Source organism: Ictidomys tridecemlineatus, chromosome 6 (genome assembly GCF_052094955.1).
Source record: "Ictidomys tridecemlineatus isolate mIctTri1 chromosome 6, mIctTri1.hap1, whole genome shotgun sequence".
NCBI classification, from domain to species: Eukaryota; Metazoa; Chordata; class Mammalia; order Rodentia; family Sciuridae; genus Ictidomys; species Ictidomys tridecemlineatus.
The window spans coordinates 56,450,852-56,474,146 of NC_135482.1; the positions used below are offsets into that span (position 1 = coordinate 56,450,852).

The window sequence follows — 23,295 nt, forward strand, 5'->3', positions numbered from 1 at the left end:
TCTTGTTTGGATTTGATGTGTCTGCGTAATCAGCAATTTACTCCTCAGTGTTCATACCATTAGTTTCCCTTTGCTTTTTAACCATCCTCCCCCATCCTGAGTCTTTCTGCTTCCATCATTGTCACCCTTCCCAGGTGACAGATCTCTAAGGGACATTTTTTTTTTCATTTTAGTTGTCAATGGACCTCTATTTATTTATATGCGGTGCTGAGAATTGAACCCAGTGCCTTGCACATGGTAGGCAAGCAAGCGCTCTACCACTGAGTTACAAAGAACATTCTTGTGTAAGTAGCAGGTTGTACTACTGTGCAGTCTCTTAAAAAAACAAAGTAAAGGTTACTCCTTGTCCAGAGAACTACTCTGTGCTTTAGTTCTTTATTTATAGTATAAAGTATCTCATGTTTTTCCACTAGGATTGTTGGGGAGACCTGTGGGTTCAGTGGATCCAGCTATGGGATGCCTGCCAAGAGATGTGTGAAGGGTGAAAGAAGACGCAGCGCTGTTGTAATAGGGGCCATGGAATAAAAACTTCAATTATGTCTAGGCCCCCTTCTGTAGTAGGAGTCTGGGGTCTTCCGTTTTCTTTTTGGTATTATCTATTTTCTTCATTCTGAGAATTCTTTATGGCATTTGTATTAATTCTGTACTTATCTTCTCTCTTTTTCCTTAGACTACATGGAAATCCATTGTCCATATTTTTTAAAAGAGAAAATTGGCAAAATAAGAAAATAGGATACAGACTAAATTTATGTAGATGAATGCACACTGATGACACCCTTTCTCCTTTCCCTTCCATACTAACTAGGTAACTAAGAGACATAAGCGATCATTAATGGTTTAGTTAATAAAAATTTGAAGCATAATTTCTAGATGGCTACATCACAGAGCTTTAGTGAAGATAGAAAAAGACCAGGATGCATAAAGCAGCCCTTAAACTTTTGACATGCATAGGAATCATTTGGGGAAACTTATTAAAATGCAAATTCTGATTCACTATGTTTGTCTGAATTCACTATGTTTATCTGTGCCCCAAATTCTGCATTTCTAATCAGGTTCTGGGTGGTCTAGATGCTGCTGGTCTGTGGACCTCACTTTGTCTAGCAAGGATGTTAAGTACTTGGATTGATGCCTGACACAAAACAAGTATTACTAATTGACATCAGATAACTTATGAGAACCAAAATATTTTGCCAATCATATCTTAAAACTTTAGGTATTTTTATTGCATAACTACTACCAAATATTTTGCCCATCATATCTTAAAACTTAAGGTATTTTTATTGTATAACATCTTTGAAAAAGTTTATATCTCAGAATTATTGAGTGAATTGGTTTAAATCAGATTGCTGCCCTTCCAGCTTTATTAGAAATCCACAAGATAGGGTTTGGAATTGTTTCTTCTTTGTTTGCTTTTTATTTTTTATTTTTTGCCAGCTTTATTGAAGTATAATTTATTATATAATAAAATTTATCTGTTTCAGATATGGTTTTGCTGAATTTTGACAGGGTCAGTTGTATAACAACTACCACAATCATGATATAGAATGTTCCACCACTCCAAAAAGTTTCCTCATGCCTATTACATGGATCAGACCTTTTTTCCCCTGGTGCTAGGAGAACCTAGGGCCTACCAAATGCTAAGGGAGTACTCTACCAAAGAGCTATTCCAGATTGGACATTTTAATGGGGCAAAGTAGGGTGGTTTAGGACTCAGTAGAAGAATAAGCTAATAAGTTCCATTTGCTTCAGTTTTGTCTAGAAAGAGATTACAATGCTATATCCCTCTGTACCTCCTACCTTAGGACGTGTTTTGATAGATGAATAGATCTTGAAATCCCTGCAGACTTGGGTGTGTTTCTTTGTACCTTGCTAATTTAGGGTGACCTACATGTTCCATTTTACCCAGGACTTTGATACCCAAATTCATACCTCCAGGTGGGTGGGACCTATCAGGTTTCCTAGGCAGACTAGCATACTTGGTTGCTATGGCTGTGGTGTTCATACCATTGTTTTAAAACCCAAGGTTGCCATTTCATTTTATAGTCACTTCTCTCCTAAGATCACATAGTAAACACTCAAATAAATGAATGGGTAGTACACAGTTACATCCCAAGTGACTGTAGATTCCTGGCCAAGAGAACATGAGATCTGGGTTTAGTACTTGGTCAGATTTGCAGTGGTGTGGCTCTGGAAAAATAATTTTCTCACTCTAGGTTTGTTTCCTCCACTAAAAAATGGGATCTTTAGTCACTTCTGCCTCCGATCCTGTGGTAATGCTCCACTTTAACAGCGATAATGTTTTTAACTCACTTCCACTCAGCTTTCTCTTTCTTTTTTCCTTGCTTTTCCCCCACTTCAAGTAGATACAGTGGATCAATAAATTATGTAAGGGCAGGTTGATAATGGAACTGCTGATGGCCCAGGCTTCTGCAGAGTGTGTCTGTGAGAGCAATAGAATTTGGACCTTGAACCAAGCAGCCATGGCTGGGAGTTGGAGAATCAAGTCTCTATCTTTAGTTAAGTGTGTGTAATTACCCAATTTGCTCTTTGTGCATGCCTGGGAGAGAGGATGGCAAGCAGAAGAGGCCTGCTGTTTAGGAATTTTCTGGTAGATGAGAGGGTGCTTGGGAAACTGGGTTTGATAGGCTTTTTATCTATCAGAGGGAGCTACTTTCTGCTAGGCTAATGCGCAGGAAACACCATCTCAGAGTCTTATTCAGTTCCTAGATCTGAAGAAGGATTAAAATTACAAACATCATGGGCTGGGGCTGCAGCTCAGTGGCAGAGCACTTGCCTAGCATATATGAGGAACTGGGTTTGATCCTTAGCACCACATGAAAATAAACAAAGGCATTCTGTCCATCTACAAATAAAAAAAAAATCACAAACATCAGATGTGAACTACACTTTGGGATAGATTTAGGACGGTGCATTCTGTTCCTGGATCTGACATGTGTAACTGTGGACTAATATTTCTGAGCTCCGTGTTTGCCTTTTGAATGGAGAGTCTGCATTGCCTTATCATAGGGTGGGGCTACGCAGAAGAGATAGTCGGGAGTTCAGTGAAACTGTGATGTCCACACAAATGTGAGATATTACTACTGTGAATTATAATATTTGAATCTTTTCTTTGTGACGAGTTCTGATTCACAGGCAGAGGAAACTAGAGAAAGATTTGGGAATTTTGTCTGCTTAACTCCCCAAATAATATCATGAATAACCTATGACTCCCTCCCTATAAAATAGGAAAGGGAGGCTGGAGGGAAGTACTTTCTTTGCTAGGAAGATATTCCAGCCTGCCTTCCTCCTTGGCACAATTCCTGACTTCTCCTTGGAAAACCTTTCCCTTGACTATGAATTTCATTTTTCCTACTTTCACTTCCAAATTTTGGAGACAGAGGATGGAGCAAGAACTCTCAATGAAATCCAGCCAGGTGAGACTGAGCATGGCAGACCTGCAAGGGTTAAGTGAGCCACACCCTAAGCAGGAAAAGCCTCGGACTTTGTGCTGAGCAGCCATCTCTCCCAGCCCCTCCTGGCTTGACTGGCATAGGGAACCTGGACTAAAGGAAGCAGCACAAAGGAAGGTCAGAAGAGTGGACATTAGAAAAAGATCAACCACTTTCCTGGCTTTCTGACACCATGGACAGCTCCTGTTAATTGAGATACCTCTCCACCCTTGGCACCTGGGACTCCTGCCTGCTTCTTGTCAAATTGGGGTTTCATTCACCATTCTCCAAGGGACGCTGAATTACACCAGTGTGGTAAGTCCTGCCTTGACTCGTCACTGCTCCTCTTTCACACCTTGGGGTGCCCCACTTGAGGCCTTCTTCCTTTTCCCTTTTCTATCTCCAACTAATTAAATTCCCACTCCTCTCAAATTCAAACCCAAAGAAAATGCCTCTTTCTAACCCACCTTCTGCTTCTCACCCTTCCATGTTACTTCAAAGATTCAGCGTTTTTTGTTTTTGTTTTGTTGTTGTTGCAGTACTGGGGATTGAACCCAGGGCTTTGTGTGTGGTAGGCAAGTTCTCTACCACTGATCTACACCGTAGCCCAGCCCCTTTTTCTTTTTAATCTGGAAAATCTGAGATAACCATAGTATCATCAGGATACTCTAAGCACCAAATCAATTAGTATTTGCATAGTGTTTAGAGCCCAGCCTGGCCCATGGTAAATGCTGCATGATTTCTGGAGACTGCTTTTATCAGTATTCTTATTGCCTCCTTAGGTGTGTCTAGGAAGTTACTGGAGCTTAGGGGAAGCAGGTTGAGGAAAGAAGAAAGCCCCATCCCTTCTTGCCCCACCTTTCATTTCTCTCCCTCTCCTCCCCTCCCCCATTCAGGTTCTAAGATACAGGAGAGTGGGAGAATGTGTCTCTCTTATTCCTATTTGGGAGTGGCATTGACCATTGTACAAACACTGCTGTCCTGTACAAGGCCACCCCGCCTACTCAGTTCCACAGGAAAGACTGAAGAGGGCTGGGCTTCCTCCTGAGAGAATACCTGTCATGCCATGTGTCTACTGCATGGGGGCCCAGCCCCCACTCTCCCTGTAGCTTACCTCCTTGCCCACCTACCAGCTACTGAAAAGCTGGGTGTGTCCTTCTGGACAAAGTCCATGCCAGAAGTTTACAGGAATGGGTGTAAAAACTGGAGATGGAAAAATAGAGGACATCTAGAGGCCTGACAGCTATTTATTAATTGGGGAAGCAAACTCTACTCTCATTTTTTATAGGGAATTCCAGTTTGTTTGATTTTGGTACTGGGGATTGACCCAGGAGCTTTTATTTTTTGAGATAGTGTCTTGCTAAGTTGCTGAGGCTGGCCTTGAATTTGAGATCCTCCTACTGTAGCCTCCTGAGTTGCTGGTATTAGAGGCCTGTGCTACTGTACCTGTAAGAATTCCAATATTTTTCAGAGTACTCCTGCCTCTGTTCTCTAATTCATTGCCTGCTTGACTTGCCATTTAAAGTTGAAGCTCAGTGAGGCATAGTGGCACATGCCTGTAATCCCAGCAACTCGGGGTAGCTGAGGCAGGAGCATTGCAAGTTTGAAGCCAGCCTGGGAAATTCATTGAGACCCTATGTCAAAGTAAAATTTAAAAAGGGGGTTGGGAATGTAGTTCAGAGATAAACTGTTTGCCTAACATGTGTGAGGCCCTAGATTCAATCCCTAGTACCACAAAAAAATATAATAATAAATAAAAATGAAGCTGGTTGTAACAATGGCAGGGGAGGAGAGACCTCTGGAAGAGCTCCTGAATTACTTATATGGGGTTGGCTGACTGGAATAGGGGCTTGGAGAAGTAGGGGATTGAGCAGAGTCGGGGTGCTGGCTAGGGCCTCAGAGCAGGAGGGAGGGAGCTTTCCCTACCTGGCTGTGGCTTAACCCTCTCCTCCTCAGCCCTCTCTCCTTCCAGCACAACTCTGCTCCCTCATCGCTGGCAGCTCTTCTTCCCCAGGTGATCAGAGGCGGGTTGTTCTGTCCTTTCCACCTCAGGAGCAGAGGGTTCCCCCTACATCCCACAGAGAATGTTGGCCTTCCTGGTTGGCCCAAAAGCCCTTTTAGATAGGGATTCTTCTGGACAGGGGGAAAGGAAAGCTCCCAGGTCCTTCTGCCCTCTTCCCTTCATGTGGCCTCTTAAGCTAAGTAGACATCAACAAATTGCCCTTTTATTCCTAGGATCCACAGCTCCTCCGGACATGCCTATCCTAGAAGGTACCATTGGCGTGGAGGACCTTGTCCTCCTGGAACCCCTGGAGGAGGAGTCTCTGCTCAAGAACCTTCAGCTTCGTTATGAGAACAAGGAGATTTATGTTAGTTTTCTGTGGGTGCCCTGGCTGAGGGTGTGTTGGAGAGTTCATGTTTCCCATCCCTTACCCACCCACCTCATTCCCTTCACCTTCTTCCTGGTTCCAGACCTACATTGGGAACGTGGTGATCTCAGTGAACCCCTACCAACAGCTGCCCATCTATGGCCCGGAGTTCATTGCCAAGTACCAGGACTATACCTTCTATGAGTTAAAGCCCCATATGTGAGTAGAGGGACCCAGGGAAGACTGACAAGTTCCCAGCTTTGTGGCAATCCCCTAAAGAGGATTCACCAGCTACCGCCTTCTCCCCTGGCCCTCTGGAGGCTCCTTCCTAGGCCTATTGTTTCTTATCTGATCTGACCCATTTGGGGAGGGTGAATAAGCATAGTGCTAGGGACTGAGTGAAGTTGGTGTCTTGGGTTGGCCTCCCATTAGTCATAGCCCACTTCCTCCCTACCAGCTATGCTTTGGCAAATGTGGCATACCAATCACTGAGGGACCGGGACCTAGACCAGTGTATCCTCATCACAGGCGAGAGTGGAGCTGGGAAGACTGGTGAGGCACCTGGCCAGGAAGCCTTGGAGTCACCTCTGGAACCTCCTCCTTACCTCTTTCCAAGCCAAACCCAGCCCTGTTCCTTCCAACTCAGATTTTGTTCCCACTCTTTCTGACTCCAAGGGGGTGTGAGGTGCTAGGGTGAGGGAAGTTAAGGAGGAAGGTGGGAGGATGGGTTAGTCTTGGGTGGACCCCTGAGTAAGAGTTTCTTCTGGACAGAGGCTAGCAAGCTAGTGATGTCTTATGTGGCTGCCGTCTGTGGGAAAGGGGAGCAAGTGAACTCTGTGAAGGAACAGCTACTTCAGTCAAACCCAGTGCTGGAGGGTGAGCATTCTGGTCTCTGCCCTCTTCATTCCCCCCATTCCCCCAGTCCCCAGCCCCAGAATCCCTCAGACCTAGACCCACTTCCCCAGTGCTCCAAGACCATTTTCTCCTGTTTAGCCTGAAAACTGAGAATGGCATGAGGATTTCTCCTTCCCTTCTCTGGAGTTTTCTCTCCCCTCAGCCACCTCACTTGCCCTCTCTTATCCCTGCAGCATTTGGCAATGCCAAGACCATTCGCAACAACAACTCCTCTCGATTTGTGAGTGAATATGGCCAGCCTGGGAGGAGCAGGTGGGGAATTAAGACAGGGTGGTGAGAGGGAGAGAAGCAAAGTCATTCTCTGGTCTCTCTCTGAAGGGAAAATACATGGATATTGAGTTTGACTTCAAAGGATCTCCTCTTGGCGGCGTCATCACAAACTGTATGTGTCTTCCCCATGTTGTTCACCAACTCTCCTGTCCCTGCCCTGCAGCATCCCTTTCTGCTCATTTACTTCTGTAGGAAGGAAGAGCATTAGACTTCTGGAAACTTCCCAACCATTAGGAGCACCAGGGCTGAGGGCAGAATGAGATGGATGCCGAGGTATTTCCTAGGCCCTCAGGAGTTTTTTTCCTAATTTTCTGCCAGATCTGCTTGAGAAATCCCGAGTGGTGAAGCAGCTCAAAGGGGAAAGGAACTTCCACATTTTCTATCAGCTGCTGGCTGGAGCAGATGCACAACTGTTGAGTAGGTGCCTTCCCCGGACACATGGCAAAGCCAGATCCCCAGGACCCTGTGAACCCTGTGGTGCCCATCCCTTGAGCCCCCAGACCTCTCCTTGTCGGAATTCCCCAGCTGGAACCTTTCCACTCATTGTTGGGAACAAATCCCATGACCCCACTGTTCTCTTCCTTTGCTGCGGATTGATTGCCAGGGATATGCTTTTTGCCTTTTCACTACTCTCATCCCTATGTCCTGCCTGATTCCTCTTTCCCCAAGCTGGCCTGAAATATGGAACAATCACCCCCACCTACCTTCCTTCCTACCTCCAACTTCATGGGCTTATTTATAGTTGGAAAGAAGCTAAGATGTTGTAAGTGTTCAAGAACTTTCAAGGAACTCTAGTTGAAGCTGTCCTGGGCCTACATCAGCCTCACCTAGGACTCTGTCACTGATTTTCTCTTCTTAGATAGTTTAAAGTGGTTTTATACATTCATTCATTCGTTCATTCTTCAGATAACTCTTGAACACCTACTATGATCAGGAATATGTTAGCCTCTAGGGATACAGAGTTTAGTAAGACATGGGCCCTGTCCTTAAAGAACTTAGTCTTCTAGTTATAGCACGCATGTAAACAGATACATTGCAGTACACTGTGACTGGTGTCAATAGACCTGTATGAATGGCTTTAGGGGATTAAGGTGTAGAGTCCCTTGCCTTGTCCTGGGGAAGAGCCTGGATGCCGGACTGGATGGAGGTGGCTCTGGATGGGTATCACTGTGGGCTCTTTTGGGACTTTGACCCTGCTAGAATTTACCTCCTAATTTCCTCTCTTGCTAGGAGAACCATGAGTTTCTGGTCCCCAGACATCTGTCCCTTTGGTTTCTTATTATTCTCTGCTGGTCCTATGCCTGACTACATTTCCCCTCCTGGAGATCTCTATGGTTCAAGAGTCTCCACAGGTCTTATCCTTCTGATTGGCTTAATAGTCTCAGCCATGTTCGGATTGTCTGAATCATAGGCACTGGAGTCTTCTAGCTTGTTTCCTCACCTGTTAGTTTAAGCTGAGTCTAGATGGAGTCTCCCTGGTGTCATTATCCCTAGGTTTTCTGACTCATTCTTCCTCCAGATGCCCTTCCTTAGCAGGCTCTTGTTTCAAAATTTGTGTGCTAGAGGGAGCCGCCATTAAACTCTAGTTTAAGGCATACTCCCTGATTCTCAGCTTATTTGCAAAAGAGATAATTGACACCTCTCAAGCTTCCTGATTAGAATATCTTAGGTATACAGCTTTGAACATTTAGGTATACAGATTTTAACATTTCCTTGATTCATTTGTTAAAAGAAAAAAAGTTCCTACCTGTCAGCTAGGCATATAGAATATGGAAATGAAAAACACAATCCAAATACACAGGTTGCTCATTTGTGGGAGAGAGAGAAAGAAACCAAAATGCAGCCCATGTGATGTGGGCTAGGATAGAGATTCACTGCAGGGGAACATAAGAGAGCCATATAACTCAACTCCTCAGCCTCAGAATGAATCTTCTAGAAGAGGTGTCATAGTCAGGGAACACACTATCTGCCACTTTGTTGGTGCTTGGTGAACATATAATGAATGAGCAACCTAGGCCAAGGGTGAGTGAGGTTTTGAGCTCCAGGGGTAGAGTAGAAGATAGGTAATTGTCTTCTTCCCTTACCTTCGTCTTCCCAAAGGCACTGAGATCTGAACAGGATGGAGGGTTTGCTTGATTGTTTTCATTGTTTAAAACCCCAAGTGTGGGGAGAAGTGGCAAATGAAGCTTTTCTTTCATAAAAGTTGGGAAAACAACAAGTATGAATACCCAAGCCTTAAATACTACCTAGATCTATCAATATAGGAATTAATAATCCTCAAACAAAGGAGAAAAGGGAAGAGCCTAACACCAAAATGGTCCTTAGGAATAAAGGAATGAATCCAATGAGGGCAAGGACAGTGAGATGACAAGATGTCAAGGCTAGAGGGCTACAGAGAGCCTAGTACTAACCCTCTTCCTCTATGCTGGCCCTCCCAGAGGCCCTGAAGCTCGAGCGGGATACAAGTGCCTATACCTATCTGAATAAGGAAGTGTCCACAGTGGGTGGCATGGATGATGCCTCCAACTTCCAAGATGTACAGGTGGGTGACCAATGTGGGGCAGGTTCAGACTCTTAGTCTGTCCCTTGAGCCCAGGTTCTGGCTTTGAAAAACATGGGATTGGATTGATACCACTAGTTCAGCTTGAATTCTGCTTTCTCCCCAAGAGTGCAATGACAGTGATTGGGTTCTCAGAGGAGGAAATTCGACAAGTGCTAGAGGTGACAGCCCTGGTCCTGAAGCTGGGAAATGTGGAACTGACTGATGAATTCCAGGCCAGTGGAATCCCAGCAAGTGGCATTCGTGATGGGAAAGGTTTGTGCCACCCTGCTAGAGCCCCTATCCTGAATCTCCTACTTTGAGTCCTGTTTAACCATCTCCAGTATAATTGACTTCACCTGATGAATCTCACGCAGCCCACCCCTGAGTTCTCCCCCCAGAGACTCAGTGAGAACTCCCAATGAGGTGGTAAAGTTTAATAGAACTGGTTCCAAGATTTCTCAGTCTCAGTTGCTTCTTATGCAAAATAGGGGTAATCACAACTATTTCAGGAGATATTCATATTAAAGTAGAGGTTGCACACAGAGTGCCTAGATCCCAACACCCACAGTGCCTGCCCCACCCCCATTCCTCCAGGGCCATGTTCTGAATTAGCTATAGTGACTTCCCCAGCAAGACCCAGGGTGTCAGTCTCACAGACAGCTTCACTTATTATCCTCTCCCCAGAGGGAAGCCCCTTCTTTGGCCAGGTTCTATTTCCTCATCACTCCAGGTGTTCAGGAGATTGGGGAGATGGTGGGTTTGAATTCTGAGGAACTTGAGAGAGCTTTATGCTCAAGGACCATGGAAACAGCCAAGGAAAAGGTGGTCACCGTACTGAATGTCATCCAGGTAAGGACTTTCCTGAAAGGGGCTGCTTTTGAGTCTTTTTTTGTGGCTGCCACACTAACCAAGTTGCCCGTGCTCCCTGCAGGCTCAGTATGCTCGTGATGCTCTGGCTAAGAACATCTATAGCCGCCTCTTCAACTGGATAGTGAATCGAATCAATGAGAGCATCAAAGTGAGTGATGGGCCTCTTCCCTCAATGCCCTCTGCCTGCTGCGGCTTCTTACATTGGCCCCCATCTCCATTCCTTGGTTTCTGAGATGGATGGAAAGAAGATGGGGGAAGGGTACAGCTCCTTTCCATGTGTTGTGGCAACATCACTGGTGTTTGAGTTTGACAGTCTGATTCATCTACTTCCCAGCTATGTGGTCTTTCAATTTCACAAAGATCCTAAGCTATACCCCCAAGCCCAAATAAAGCTGTTTTTAAGCAATTATCTACATGAAAGTACTGTCTACTTAGAAGCTACTACTGAAAGGCAGCAGGTAAGATGAGACTTGAATTTAGGCTGGGGTAATTGCTTTTCCCTTTTGAAATTTGATTTTTTTTTGGGTCTGAAAAATGGGAATAATCATACTTTATAAGGTTATGATAAGCTCATTAAATAAGCTCATTGTAAATGCTCTATAAACATAAGAGATAGTTATTATCCTGAAAGGATTTTAATGTCTTTCTACCTCATATCATGGGAACATCATCCTGGAATCTATTTCTATCTTCCTTTTCTTCCTTCCTCCTCCTCTGCTTATCCTGCAGCTTATGGAGGGAGAAGGAGAATAAGATACTACAGTTCCTTTTCAGCTTGGTCAAACTCATTCTAGTCCTCTTTGCCCCCACTCTGACCCTGTCTGCTCCAGAAGGGCCTGGTCTGGTGTGCTCATAGGGCCTGACCTTAGATTTATCTTTTCTCCTCTTCAGGTAGGCATTGGAGAGAAGAAGAAGGTAATGGGGGTCCTGGATATCTACGGTTTTGAGATATTAGAGGTGAGAGAGTCTCACCCAACCTCAGCAGCCTGCTTCCTGATTACGGAGGGCAGGCTGATGGGGGGATGTGAGAGGATGGAGGTAGGGCTGCAAGGGAGGAAAGGTCTTGGGTGAGCTGATCTCTCTCTTTAACCCTCAGGATAATAGCTTTGAGCAATTTGTGATCAACTACTGCAATGAGAAGCTGCAGCAGGTATTCATAGAATTGACCCTGAAGGAGGAGCAAGAGGAATATAAGAGAGAGGTAAGCTAAGTCTTCTCCCTTCCCTTACTCTTTTTTTTTCCCCTCCCAATACTGGGGATCAAACCCAGGACCGCATGACTACTAGACAAGCACTCCACCACTGAGCTACATCCCCAGTGTCCCCTTACTGTTTTAATTATTTCCAGACATATGCCAGATCTTCCTTTCTTCTTTACCACAACTTCCTCTAAATTATCTCCAGATGGGAACACAAAGGATGAAAAGTTTCTCTTGCACAGCTGAGCATTCAGCATTACTAAGTAGTCCTAATGCTCTGCTCCCATCCTCTGTGATCCCAGCCTCCACTCCAGGCCAGGCCAGGCCAAGCAGCGGACAGATTGATGTAAGGATGTGTCTGTGGAGAGTCCTGACATGAATGAAGTGACAGTTGTGCATGGCCTATGGCAGTCTGTGATCCAGATTTAGAAGGGACATTTCTTTTGGGCTTGGCATCCTCCCACATCCCTTTCTGTGCCTTTCTCCAACATCTCAGAATCCTTTGTTTCCTCTGGGCGCTTGCTGATGTTGCCATCCCCTCATAGCATCCTGATTCCAGACTTCCTCACTGGAAGTGCCCCATGGCTCCAAATTTCCATAACCCTTCCCTGATTCAGTGCAAACTCCTGTTTTCAATGGCAAGGCGTTAGAAAAGTTCTCTGATTGAGCTAATCCATCCCAAAGTGTGAATGGCTGTCTCACTCTTCAAAACCCTCCTAGGGATATTCCTTGTTAATTCTCAAGAATCTGTTGTGGCAGAATTTCAGGCAATATGGTCACAATGTGTGAAAGAGTTTTTGAAGTTGTTTCGTGTATTTTTATTTTAACAATTTAAATTACCAAATAGATAATAATTCCCGTGCTTCAGATTTCAAAAAGCTTAAAAAGGTGTATACACAAAGTCTCCCTGCCATCCTTGTCCCTGGCCTCCTAGTTTCCATCCCGTGCCAGAGGCAAACAAGATGGGCCTCCTTTCAGAGGTTTCTTGCATAGACACAAGCAACATATAAATGTATTTTTCTACAAAAATTGTACAAATGGCAGTAAATATAGTGTTGTGTATCTTGCTATCATCACTTAGCAAGAGATTTTTCCACTTTTTTATACCTACTCAGGATTATAAGGTTATTGTAATTCATTTAACCAGTTAGGGAAGATTTTTTTAGGATGAAGTTGGAGAGAAACTTGATTTAATTTCCTTCTACTTTCTCCAAAGACTTGGAAAAAAAGAAAGGGTTGTGCTCCCTAGCCACATTTGGGAGTGACCTCAGCCTGGGAGAGATTAGGAGCTATCCTGACTGTGGGCCTGAAGCTCAACAATTCCCTAAAGCAGAGAACGATTGTCTTTGAGTCTTTTGCTGTTGTGCCATTTTTGCTTTTTAAAGTTTTATATTTTCCCAAAGTATGGTCTAGATCAGTGGTTCTTAAAGTGTGGTCCTAGACCAGCAACATTAGCATCACCTAGGAACATGTTGGGAATGTAAATTCCTGGGCACCATCTCAGACCTGCTGAATCTGAAACTTGGTTGGGGACCCAGAAATCTGTGTTTAGCAAGCCCTCCAGGTGATTAGGATGAACTCTCAAGTCTGAAAATTACTGATGTAGATCTTAGAAAGTGTTATCAGTTGAGTTTTATTTTTGATGCTAAACTCTTGCTCAAGTGTTCCAGTCTTAGAGTTTATTGTCAGAGCAGAGTAGCCATTACTCTTCCACAGACACATGGATCCCTCCCCACTCCCATACTGGAGTAATCTCTGTCCTGTTCTCCACTCAAAATATTATACTTTTCTCCCATCCTGCACTACCTGCATTGTCTCACCTATTCTTTCAGGTGGCTCTGGTTCCTGCCAATTGTGTGTCCACTCACCCCTCAAATTCTCCACCAACTTGAAGGGACAGGACATAAATAGAACCATACTAAGGACCCTTGGAATTATAGGCTTTTCTGATGGTCCTTTGTAGGATAGGTAAAAGGAAGGTTTTTGGAGACTTGATTTGAATCTGCTCCTACAATTTCTCTCTCCCCTTACCAGGGTATACCATGGACAAAGGTGGAATATTTTGATAATGGCATCATCTGTAACCTCATTGAACATGTGAGTTATCTTTTTCTTACCTCTAGGACCTCCCTTTCCAGAACATCCTTCCCCTGTCTTTCTCTCCACTGTCCCCTTGGTAAGAATAGTAAAGGAGAGCAAAGGCTATGAAGGGCTAGAGCAGGCAATGATGAGAATGTGGACATCTTGAATGATCAGGTCTAGGTTGCACTGATCTTGTTCCCTTGACCCAGAATCAACGAGGCATCCTGGCCATGCTGGATGAGGAGTGCCTGCGGCCTGGGGTGGTCAGTGACTCTACTTTCCTAGCGAAGCTGAACCAGCTCTTCTGCAACCACAGTCACTACGAGAGCAAAGTCACCCAGAATGCCCAGCGCCTGTATGACCACAACATGGGTCTCAGCTGCTTTCGCATCTGCCACTATGCGGGCAAGGTGATATAGCAGAAATGTTGGGTAAAGACTAGGGCCTGGGCACAGGCTGAAGGCAGCTGGAGGTGGGGTTTGGGGTGAGATAAGAGCTGACAATACTTTACAACAAGACTGTGAGGGCCCAGTGCTGGAACAGTGTGTGGAATTTTTAAACCGATAACTGCTTCTCTATAGGTAATGTACAATGTGACCAGCTTCATTGACAAGAATAATGACCTACTCTTCCGAGACTTGTCCCAGGCCATGTGGAAGGCCCAGCACCCTCTCCTTCGGTCCTTGTTCCCTGAGGGCAATCCCAAACAGGCATCCCTCAAACGCCCCCCAACTGCTGGGTCCCAGTTCAAGAATTCTGTGGCAATTCTCATGAAGAACCTGTATTCCAAGAACCCCAATTACATCAGGTGACAAGTTGGGCACACAGGGGAACATGCTTCATAGGTGATGACATGTGCAGGCTCCATGCAGTGCAGAACATGTCCGTGGGGGATGTCTCTGGAACAGGGTGTCAGAGATCCTTTCTTCATGGAAGACAGAGCCAGATGAGAAGCTGAATGGCTTGTAGGTGGAGAGGATAGTATCAGAGTAGTGAGTGAAACTGGGAAGATGAGTGGTTCACTTTCACTGAAATTTTCAGCTAAGGAGACTGTGTGCAGAATAGTTGTGTGGAGACCAGGATAGTCCCCACCAGCAGTTGTATCTGCTCCTGAATCCTGTACTTTACTCCATTTCCTACCAGGTGCATAAAGCCCAATGAGCATCAGCAGCAAGGTCGGTTCTCCTCAGAGCTGGTGGCAGTGCAAGCACGGTACCTGGGACTGCTGGAGAATGTGCGGGTGCGAAGGGCAGGCTATGCCTACCGGCAGGGCTACAAGTCTTTCCTGGAAAGGTACCGACTGCTGAGCCGGAGCACCTGGCCTCACTGGAATGGAGGAGACAGGTAAGACACTGTGGGGAGACTAGGAAGCAGTGAAGGGCAGCACAGAGAACATCTCTGGGGAAGGCTTCTGGAGGCGCCAGCCATATCTCCTGAAGCTGGTGGATGGATACTGGCGGAAACGAAAGATCTCTTCCCAGAGGCTGAAAGGGTTAGGGGGCAACGTGGAAGAGGACTCTTCTGAGATGTCCCTCTACAGCTTTCCCCCATTTGCTTCTGTAGGGAGGGAGTTGAGAAGTTGCTGGGGGAGTTGAGCATGTCGTCAGAGGAGCTGGCCTTTGGGAACACAAAGATTTTCATCAGAAGCCCCAAGACTGTGAGTTAGAAAGTGCTGTTGCATTTTGTGAGGGTGGAAGGTGGAGGATTCAAAATCCCACTTAAGAAAGGCTGGAGGGAAGGTGATACCCATAACCTGGAATGGACAGTGGCTCAGGAGGTCTGCAGGAGACCTATCCTTGGGAACTGAATCCTCATGAGTGTTACCCTGCCCTGAGTTTTGGGAGCTGGATGTGCAGCCTGGCCTTCTCTGAGGGCCTCTGCCTGAAGCAGAGCTCCTTGAGGGCTGGGAAGCCTGTGGTCCTGTGGGGTCCAGGAGGACAGCACTTTTCCCTAGGCCAGCCCCTCTGCCCCACCCTTTTCTTCCCCCACAGCTTTTCTATCTGGAAGAGCAGAGGCGCCTGAGGCTCCAGCAGCTGGCCACCCTCATACAGAAGACTTACCGGGGTTGGCGCTGCCGAACCCACTACCAGCTGATGCGGAAGAGTCAGATCCTCATATCAGCTTGGTTTCGGGGCAACAAGGTACAGTTGCTTCCCAAATTCCAACCCTTTCATTAGCGTGGGAGAGGTGATTGAGGATGTGGATTTTTCTCACAGTACTAATGTTTTCTACAGCAAAAGAAACACTATGGGAGGATGAAGGCATCAGCTTTGTTGATCCAGGCTTTCGTGAGAGGGTGGAAGGTAAGGGGGAGGTAGAAGGGATCCTCTCTGCACGTGACTCCCCCTCCCCTGGATTGAGCCAGCTTCTGGGGAGAAGGAACCCCAAGGGCGGGTCTGTGGCACCCAGGCATTCCTCCCACGCTGGCCTGTGTGAGAGGGTGTCCAGGAGATCTGTACGTGTGTCAGAGCAGCAGGGCTCTGCCTTCTGCGGTAGTCTCCTGTCTGACTTCACACCCATCCACCCCTACGGTTTCAGCTCTTTATCTTGCTCTCTTCCTTTATGGTTGAAAAAATAACCTCTTCCAGAATCTGTCTTCACTTTGGCTTTTTTCTTGTATATCTCCACCAGGCTCGCAAGAATTATCGAAAATACTTCCGGTCAGGAGCTGCCCTCACCTTGTCAAATTTCATCTATAAGAGCATAGTAAGTGCTGAGTGTTAGGGTGGAAGTGGAGGGTGGAAGAGGTTGGGGCAGATTTGGAAGAGGAAGAGGTGACTCAAGCTTTCCCCAAGAGCTTCCTCAGCTTGTGTGTACCTGAGTCCTAGAAGAAGACTGGATGGAGCAGCAGCCTGGGGAGTGGCCCCAGCTGCCTCAGGCCCAGGGCAGAATCAGACAGCATTTTGGCTTGAGTGGATACTGCTGGAAGCCTGTAGCAGAAAGGGTCCCAGCACGTCTGCCATCTGGTCCATGGGATAATGGGTTGGAGGAATGACTGGGATATCAGGACAGGGTGAGGACACACAGAGGGTTAACTGGCCCAACCTTCCAAGATCTACTTTGGGGTTAGGGTAAAGGAATTCTCATCTTCCTTCTATGCCCTCTGAATCCATATCAGGCAAGTCAGAAAATGAATCTCAGGAAGGATCTCTCTCAATTCTGGAGGACTTGGGTCAGGATGGGCAGGAAGAAGCCAGGCCCTGGGTCACATTCAAACTGTGAGCAGGGGGGGCTGGGGTTGTGGCTCAGTGGTAGAGCCCTTGCCTAGGATGTGTGAGGCAGCACTGGGTTCAATCCTCAGCACCACATATAAATAAATAAAGGTCCATCAACAGCTAATAAAATATTAAAAAACAAAACAAAACTGTGAGCAGTTTCCAGGGAGGAAAATGGTACAGAGAAGTGTGATTTCTGGAGTCACCTGTCAGATAGCAGTGGTGCTTCTGAAGGTGTCTGAAAGGAAGCCAGGGAGAAAGCAGCACTTTAGTGAAGCCCTGGGAAAGGCCAGAGAGGGGAAGGAGGAGAGGAGATTGGCCAGAGGACTGCAGTAATTATAACTGACTTCCATCAGTGAGATTTTGGACAGTTGTTAGGACCCTTACTACTCATTGGAGTCTCTCTTTGTTGTCAGAGAGGCTGGGACCCTCTGCTGAGGAGGGGAGCTGGTGTTCCGAGGCTCAGGGCCTCCGGGTTGTCTCCCCAGTCTTGATTCCTCCCACCTCCTGGGGAAATTCTTTCCTCCCTGGCCTTTTCCTCACCTGGCCTCCTCTCCTGCTGGCTCCAGTGTGTCTGCACCTCTAGAGTATGTGCTTTCTTGCTCCATACCTGAGACCTGTAATCTGATTTTGCTCCTATCTCCTGACTGGCCCTTGCACTTTCTTTCACCTGTATTTTATCAGGCAGCTGTTGAGTGTCAACCCAGGAGCTGCTGGGTTCAGATTTCAATAAATCACACCCCACCATAGAAGCATGTAGGGACTCTAGGCATTATTCCTCCAGTGTTTCCCCACTATTCCATAGTTTGCCAAGGCCTTGATGATAACTAAGGCTAGTCTATGTGCCCATTATATTTTAAACACTTACTATGTGGTAAGCTCTTTACATGCTTAACTTCTTTTTTTTTTTTTTCCCTATTTGGGGTTGGGGATTGAATCCATGGCCTCATGATAGGCAAGCTAGTTCTCTACCACTGAGCTATAGCTATATCCCCAGCCCATATGCTTAACTTTTAAGGTTTTTCAGTAGTCCTATGAAGTAGTCTCTTTTCTTTCCTCCATTTTATAGGTTAAAAACAAAAACAAAACAAAAAACCCCTAAGACTCAGGGGTCTCATAGCTGGTAAATGATAGAGCTGGGATATAAATATTTGCCTCCAAGGCTTTTAACCACTGCCTAAGACTGTGTGACAATAACATAGGCCTGGGAAACTCATGGCCCTTGGCGGAAGAGGTAGGAGACTGCATAGGGAAGGGCAGAACTCTCTAAATATAGACAAAACAAGCAATAAGAATAAAGTTTTCAGATGTTCCACACTGATTGGAACAAAGGAGATTATGAGAGATGCTTAGAAATGTTTCTTGAATTAAATCAAACCAGAGCAAGAACTGGGTACTCCAGAGTAACTAGAGGCCTTGCCAGGTTCAGGTCCTGTGGCCCAAGCCAGCTTATGAGAAGAGACTTGGGCAGTTCTTGCAGAATGACAGCAATACACCACGTGCTCTGCCTTTGTCTATTGTAATTTTTATAATTTTTAAACCTCACGTCTTAGTAAAACATTTTCATAAAAATTCCAATCATTTTGCAATACCCAAGATCAAGTTATTTTCCCTATCTTCAATAAGTCTATGCCATAAACAAACAGGGTGCTAGGTGTTCTCTGGGCAGTAAAAACTGAACAGTCCTTGTTCTAAATTATAGAGGCTAAACAGTAAGATATCATGCATCAAATCTGATTGCATCTTAGAACAGGAAAAATAAAAATGGAGCTAAAAAGGACATGTTTAGAAGCTTATAAAGGACATATGGAGACATTTGAGCCTAGATGGCTGTTAGATGAGTGTTTCTAATGAATGTGGATTTTCTTAGGTGTGATAGAATTATGGTTGTGCAAGAGTATCCCTGCTCTTTGGAGATGCATGATGAAGTTCTAGGGGAGAAATGTCATGATATCTGTAACCTACGAAGGATAGTGGGGTAGCAAGGATTTGTGTCTATGTGAGTATGTATGTGTGTGCTAGTATACATAAGAAAGAGCATACAGTGAGGGCAGAATGTTAACATTATTAGTTGGGGAATTAGGTAAGGGGTACACAGTATACATGTGTTCATTTTTATTTATTTATTTATTTATTTATTTTAAAGAGAGAGTGAGAGAGGAGAGAGAGTGAGAGTGAGAGAGAATTTTTAATATTTATTTTATTTAGTTCTCGGCGGACACAACATCTTTGTTGGTATGTGGTGCTGAGGATCGAACCCGGGCCGCACGCATGCCAGGCGAGCGCGCTACCACTTGAGCCACATCCCCAGCCCCACATGTGTTCATAATAGATTTTTTTCCTAGCTTTTCTGCAAACATAAAAACTCAAAATAAAAAATAAGCCATATTAGGTATTTAAAGAAAAAAACACCTTAAGTCAGATCATGTTACTCTTCTGCTTTAAGCCCTCTAATGGTAAAAGGCTACCACACCCTCACCAAAACCTACGTGGTCCTTCAGGATCTGCCCCTAACCAAGGTTCTTCTTACCTCTTGCTCAATCTACTCCAGCCACACTGTTTTTCTTTGTGTTTCTGGAATGTGTCATATCTGCCGCAGGGCCTGCTTCTTTGCATCCTATCAGATAGCATTATCTGATATTGCATTTTGTATTCTTTCGCTTGTGGTCTCTTTCCCTACCCCCTTGTAGAATGTAAACACAATGACAATCAAGACTTTATGAACTCTGTTCACTGCTGTGTCCTCATACCTAGAAGAGTGACAGGCAGAGAGACAATAAATGTTGAATGGTGAAAAAAAAATTGGTACTATGAGATCTTTACTCCCAAAGACTCCCTATCTAGAAGGGGAAGATGTTTTCTATACAAATAACTGTAATGTAAACACAGAGGTCTAGACAAAGTATGAGGAGGCTTCAGAGTAAGGAGAGGCACTCTATTGTCTGGGGAATCAGGGAAGGCTTGAGCTGTATCTCAAAGGATGCAGCAGAATCTGGGTGGGCAGACCTAAGCTAAGGGAGGCTAGGCATGGAAGGAGAGTGTGTGGGCTGAGTAGAGGTGTGGTAAGGAGTCCTATTGGTTGGTGTGGAAGGGAAGTGCAGAGGATCCTAAATGGGGTTCTAAATGGGGGAGTTTGAATGGCAGACTGAGGTGTTAGACCTGACTGATCAGAGAGGAGAGCAGATTTGCTACCCATCGAGTAGCCAGCACAGACAGTGGCCACCAACTGTAGGCCACTGAGCTAAGAGTATAGGAAACATGGGAGCAATACGTTAAGACCAGCCTTTGTATTGGTTCCTCCCACTTCACTGCCTGGGGTAACTGGTCCCTGGTTGAAGCTAGTCTTTGTCTCCCTCCACTCTCCATTCATGCTTTCACCTCTTAGTCCCTATCTATACTTCATGTTAATAGATCTCCTTGTCTCTTTGACTCTGTTCTTGCTTCTCATAGGGGCAGCCTTCTTCCTGGTGAGTGGCAGGATCTGGGTGTGAGTCTGCCTGCCATGAAATGTTACTTATCATCATTCCACTCCCAATCCTCTGCTCCCAACCCAGGCACAGAAATTCCTGCTGGGCCTGAAGAACAATTTGCCATCTACCAAGGTCTTGGACAACACATGGCCAGCGGCCCCCTACAAGTGCTTCAACAGGGCTAATGAGGAGCTGCATCAGCTCTTCCACCAATGGAAGGTAAGGACAGGCACCTCTCCTCTCCTTTGTGGTTTTCTCATCTCCATCTTCTGCCTCCCTCTTCTACTCACCCCACCCCCATTTTTGTTTATTGTAGTAAAATATGGATTACATAACATTTACCATTTTAGCTATTTTCATGTGTACAGTTCAGTGGTGTCCAGTACCTTCATGTTGTTGTGCAATCATCACCATTATGTATTTTTCTTCACCCCAAACTAAAATTCTGTACCCATTAAGCATTAACTCTTCATTACCTCCCCCCACATACCTTATAATCTATTTCCTGTTTCTATGAATTTGACTATCACAGATACCTCCTATTACTTGGAATCGTATAGTATTTGTCTTTTTGTGACTAGCTGATTTTACTCAGTGTGATAACTTTTGTTCTTTTATTCAGGAAATACTTGTTGAGCCCCCGTCTGAGCTAAGCCTTGCCCTGTGTGCTGAGCCTATGCCTCATGATGCTCATACATGATAGTTTCCATTTCCCTCTCCAGCTTCTTCCCTCCTCTTCAGCAATCCTCAGCCCTGGACCTCTCCTGAAGTGCACATACTTCTGAAGCGTCCAGTGCCTGTCCTTTTCCCTTTGTTCCTCTTCTCCTCTAATATGTGCTAGTCCATGTCTTACCTTCCTCCCCAGCTCTGCCTGCCCTCACCTCCATGATCTTAGCTGCTGTCCCCCCTTCCTTACAGTGCAAGAAGTTCCGCGATCAGCTGTCCCCCAAGCAGGTGCAGATGCTGAGGGAGAAGCTCTGTGCCAGCCAACTGTTCAAGGGCAAGAAGGCCTCCTACCCCCAGAGGTGAGGGCTCAGAACCTGCACAGCTAGTTCCATCCAGAGGTGGTTCTCAAACTTGAGCCTGCATCAGCGTCACCTGGCAGGATTGTAGACACCCAGATGTTGTGCCCTGACTTACCAGGTCTGCCAGTGGTGCTGATATTGTTGGTCCTGGATAACATCTATGAACCACTGAGACAAAGGATATGATGAAGGGTGGGGGAACGGCCCAGAGAACTAGGATAGATACTCTGAGGGTGGGGAGGTGCAAGGTCGTATCCCCACTGTGTACCTTCCATGTGTCCTTAGTGTCCCCATTCCATTCCGTGGTGACTACATTGGGCTGCAAAGTAACCCCAAGCTGCAGAAGCTGAAGGGCAGGGAGGAAGACCCGATTCTGATGGCAGAGACTGTGAAGAAGGTCAACCGTGGCAATGGCAAGGTGAAGGCCTGCATGCTGAATTCTTCCCCACAGCCCCATCCAGATCTGGGGCCAGTGGGTGGCAGAGAACAGGGCTGTGTGTGCTCTGCCAAGTAGAACGGACTGGAGGCTGATCCTGCCCATCCTCACTCTCTCCTGTTCCATCCCTAGACTTCTGCCCGGATTCTCCTCCTAACCAGGGGGCATGTGATTCTCACAGACACCAAGAAGTCCCAGGCCAAAACTGTCATTGGGCTGGACAGTGTGGCTGGGGTGTCAGTCACGAGCCTCCAGGATGGACTCTTTGGTTTGCATCTGAATGAGGTATCTGAGCTGATGGGGCCAAAGAGGGTGGGCATCTGGGGCTGATGGGGGCCAGACCTCTCACTCTGGATCTTTCATAACCCTTAACCTACTTCTGAGGAGGAAAAAAATGAATCCCTTTCCTGCTGTTTTTTCCTCTTGTAAGATGTCACCAGTGGGATCCAAGGGTGACTTTCTGTTGGTCAGTGACCATGTGATAGAACTGCTGACAAAAATGTACCAGGCTGTGCTGGATGCCACGCAGAGGCAGCTTTCTGTCACTGTGACTGAGAGGTAAGGCCATGGAGCTGGTGGTGAGGGACAGCTTAAGACAGATGACCGGGCTGATGGTCATTGTGACCGGGGAAATTTGTGCAATAAAAGTGAAGGATGCTATGTCAGGGCAGGTCTTGGCAGTGTTTCTTAGTCCCTTACCCAAGTTCTCTGAGACCTTTAGTCATCTCACAGAGGGTGGGGGATGTACCGTGTGCTGGCTTCAGGGCCAGGAGAGGAAACCATCATGGATATGTAGGAGTAGGGCTAAGGAGATGGGGGCACTAGCTTTAGTTTTTCTGTCTGTTCCCCCTCCAGGTTCTCATTGAGGTTCAAGGAGAGCAGTGTGGCTGTCAAGGTCATCCAGGGCCCTGGGCGTGGTGAAAAGAGCAAGCTTATTTGCAAGAAGAAGGGGAGTGACGGCCTGGAGGTGACTGTGTAGTGAGGACAGGCTCCCGCAGAGACACAGCTTCTTTCTCTGGGAGCAGCACTAACTCCCTCGGCCTACCTCTGTGGGGCATCTTGTGTCTAGCCCCTCTGATCATGAGGTGGGCCTTGGAGACAGAAGGACTCTTGAAGAGGACTTTCCCAACCCTTTCAGAGCTCTCCTCTAAACATTGCTCCCTCCTGCCCTGAGCCTCTATGCCCACTAATAAAATGTGGTTCAAAAAGGTTTAGTCATTGTGGGTGAGTCCCTGTTCTCAATCTCCCCACACAGTTGCATTTAGATCCCTGTCCCTCATGCCCTTTCCCCTCCCTCTGGCTCCTCAGAGCCAGCTAGTACGGATAATAAGGGAAAAGAAGGGAAATTGTCTCTGAGCTCCTTGACCGGCTGAGCTCTGGGGGGAGGGGTTTGGAGAGAGGGGTGGGGGTGGGGCCTTCGGGGACAGTGCTTAGGTCTCAGGTGGCCGATGGGC

General features: G+C 46.1%; 1 protein-coding gene across 1 annotated transcript; it reads left to right on the plus strand.

Annotated features, from left to right (window-relative positions):
• Positions 1–54: 54 nt before the first annotated feature.
• Positions 55–23,050, plus strand: Myo1a (myosin IA). The gene is made up of 29 exons (XM_078053282.1): positions 55–284; positions 414–3,764; positions 5,685–5,818; positions 5,922–6,037; positions 6,276–6,370; positions 6,590–6,694; positions 6,907–6,953; positions 7,052–7,115; positions 7,322–7,420; positions 9,442–9,545; positions 9,671–9,818; positions 10,276–10,394; positions 10,477–10,563; positions 11,307–11,372; positions 11,512–11,616; positions 13,648–13,710; positions 13,905–14,105; positions 14,277–14,503; positions 14,839–15,039; positions 15,259–15,352; positions 15,687–15,836; positions 15,930–15,998; positions 16,327–16,401; positions 20,465–20,599; positions 21,299–21,405; positions 21,691–21,823; positions 21,974–22,126; positions 22,272–22,399; positions 22,697–23,050. The coding sequence occupies exons 3-29, from the start codon at positions 5,705–5,707 to the stop codon at positions 22,818–22,820; spliced, it is 3,129 nt and encodes a 1,042-aa protein (XP_077909408.1). The 5' UTR covers positions 55–284; positions 414–3,764; positions 5,685–5,704; the 3' UTR covers positions 22,821–23,050.
• The last annotated feature ends 245 nt before the right edge of the window (positions 23,051–23,295 follow it).

What these genes read in the sequence shown, in the direction of transcription:
- Myo1a (XM_078053282.1), top strand. Translation starts at nt 5,705, where the DNA reads ATGCCTATCCTAGAAGGTACCATTGGCGTGGAGGACCTTGTCCTCCTG. An exon ending in CCAACTTCCAAGATGTACAG is followed by an intron (nt 9,546 to 9,670) that starts GTGGGTGACCAA and finishes TTTCTCCCCAAG; the next exon opens with AGTGCAATGACAGTGATTGG. An exon ending in TCATCAGAAGCCCCAAGACT is followed by an intron (nt 15,353 to 15,686) that starts GTGAGTTAGAAA and finishes CTTCCCCCACAG; the next exon opens with CTTTTCTATCTGGAAGAGCA.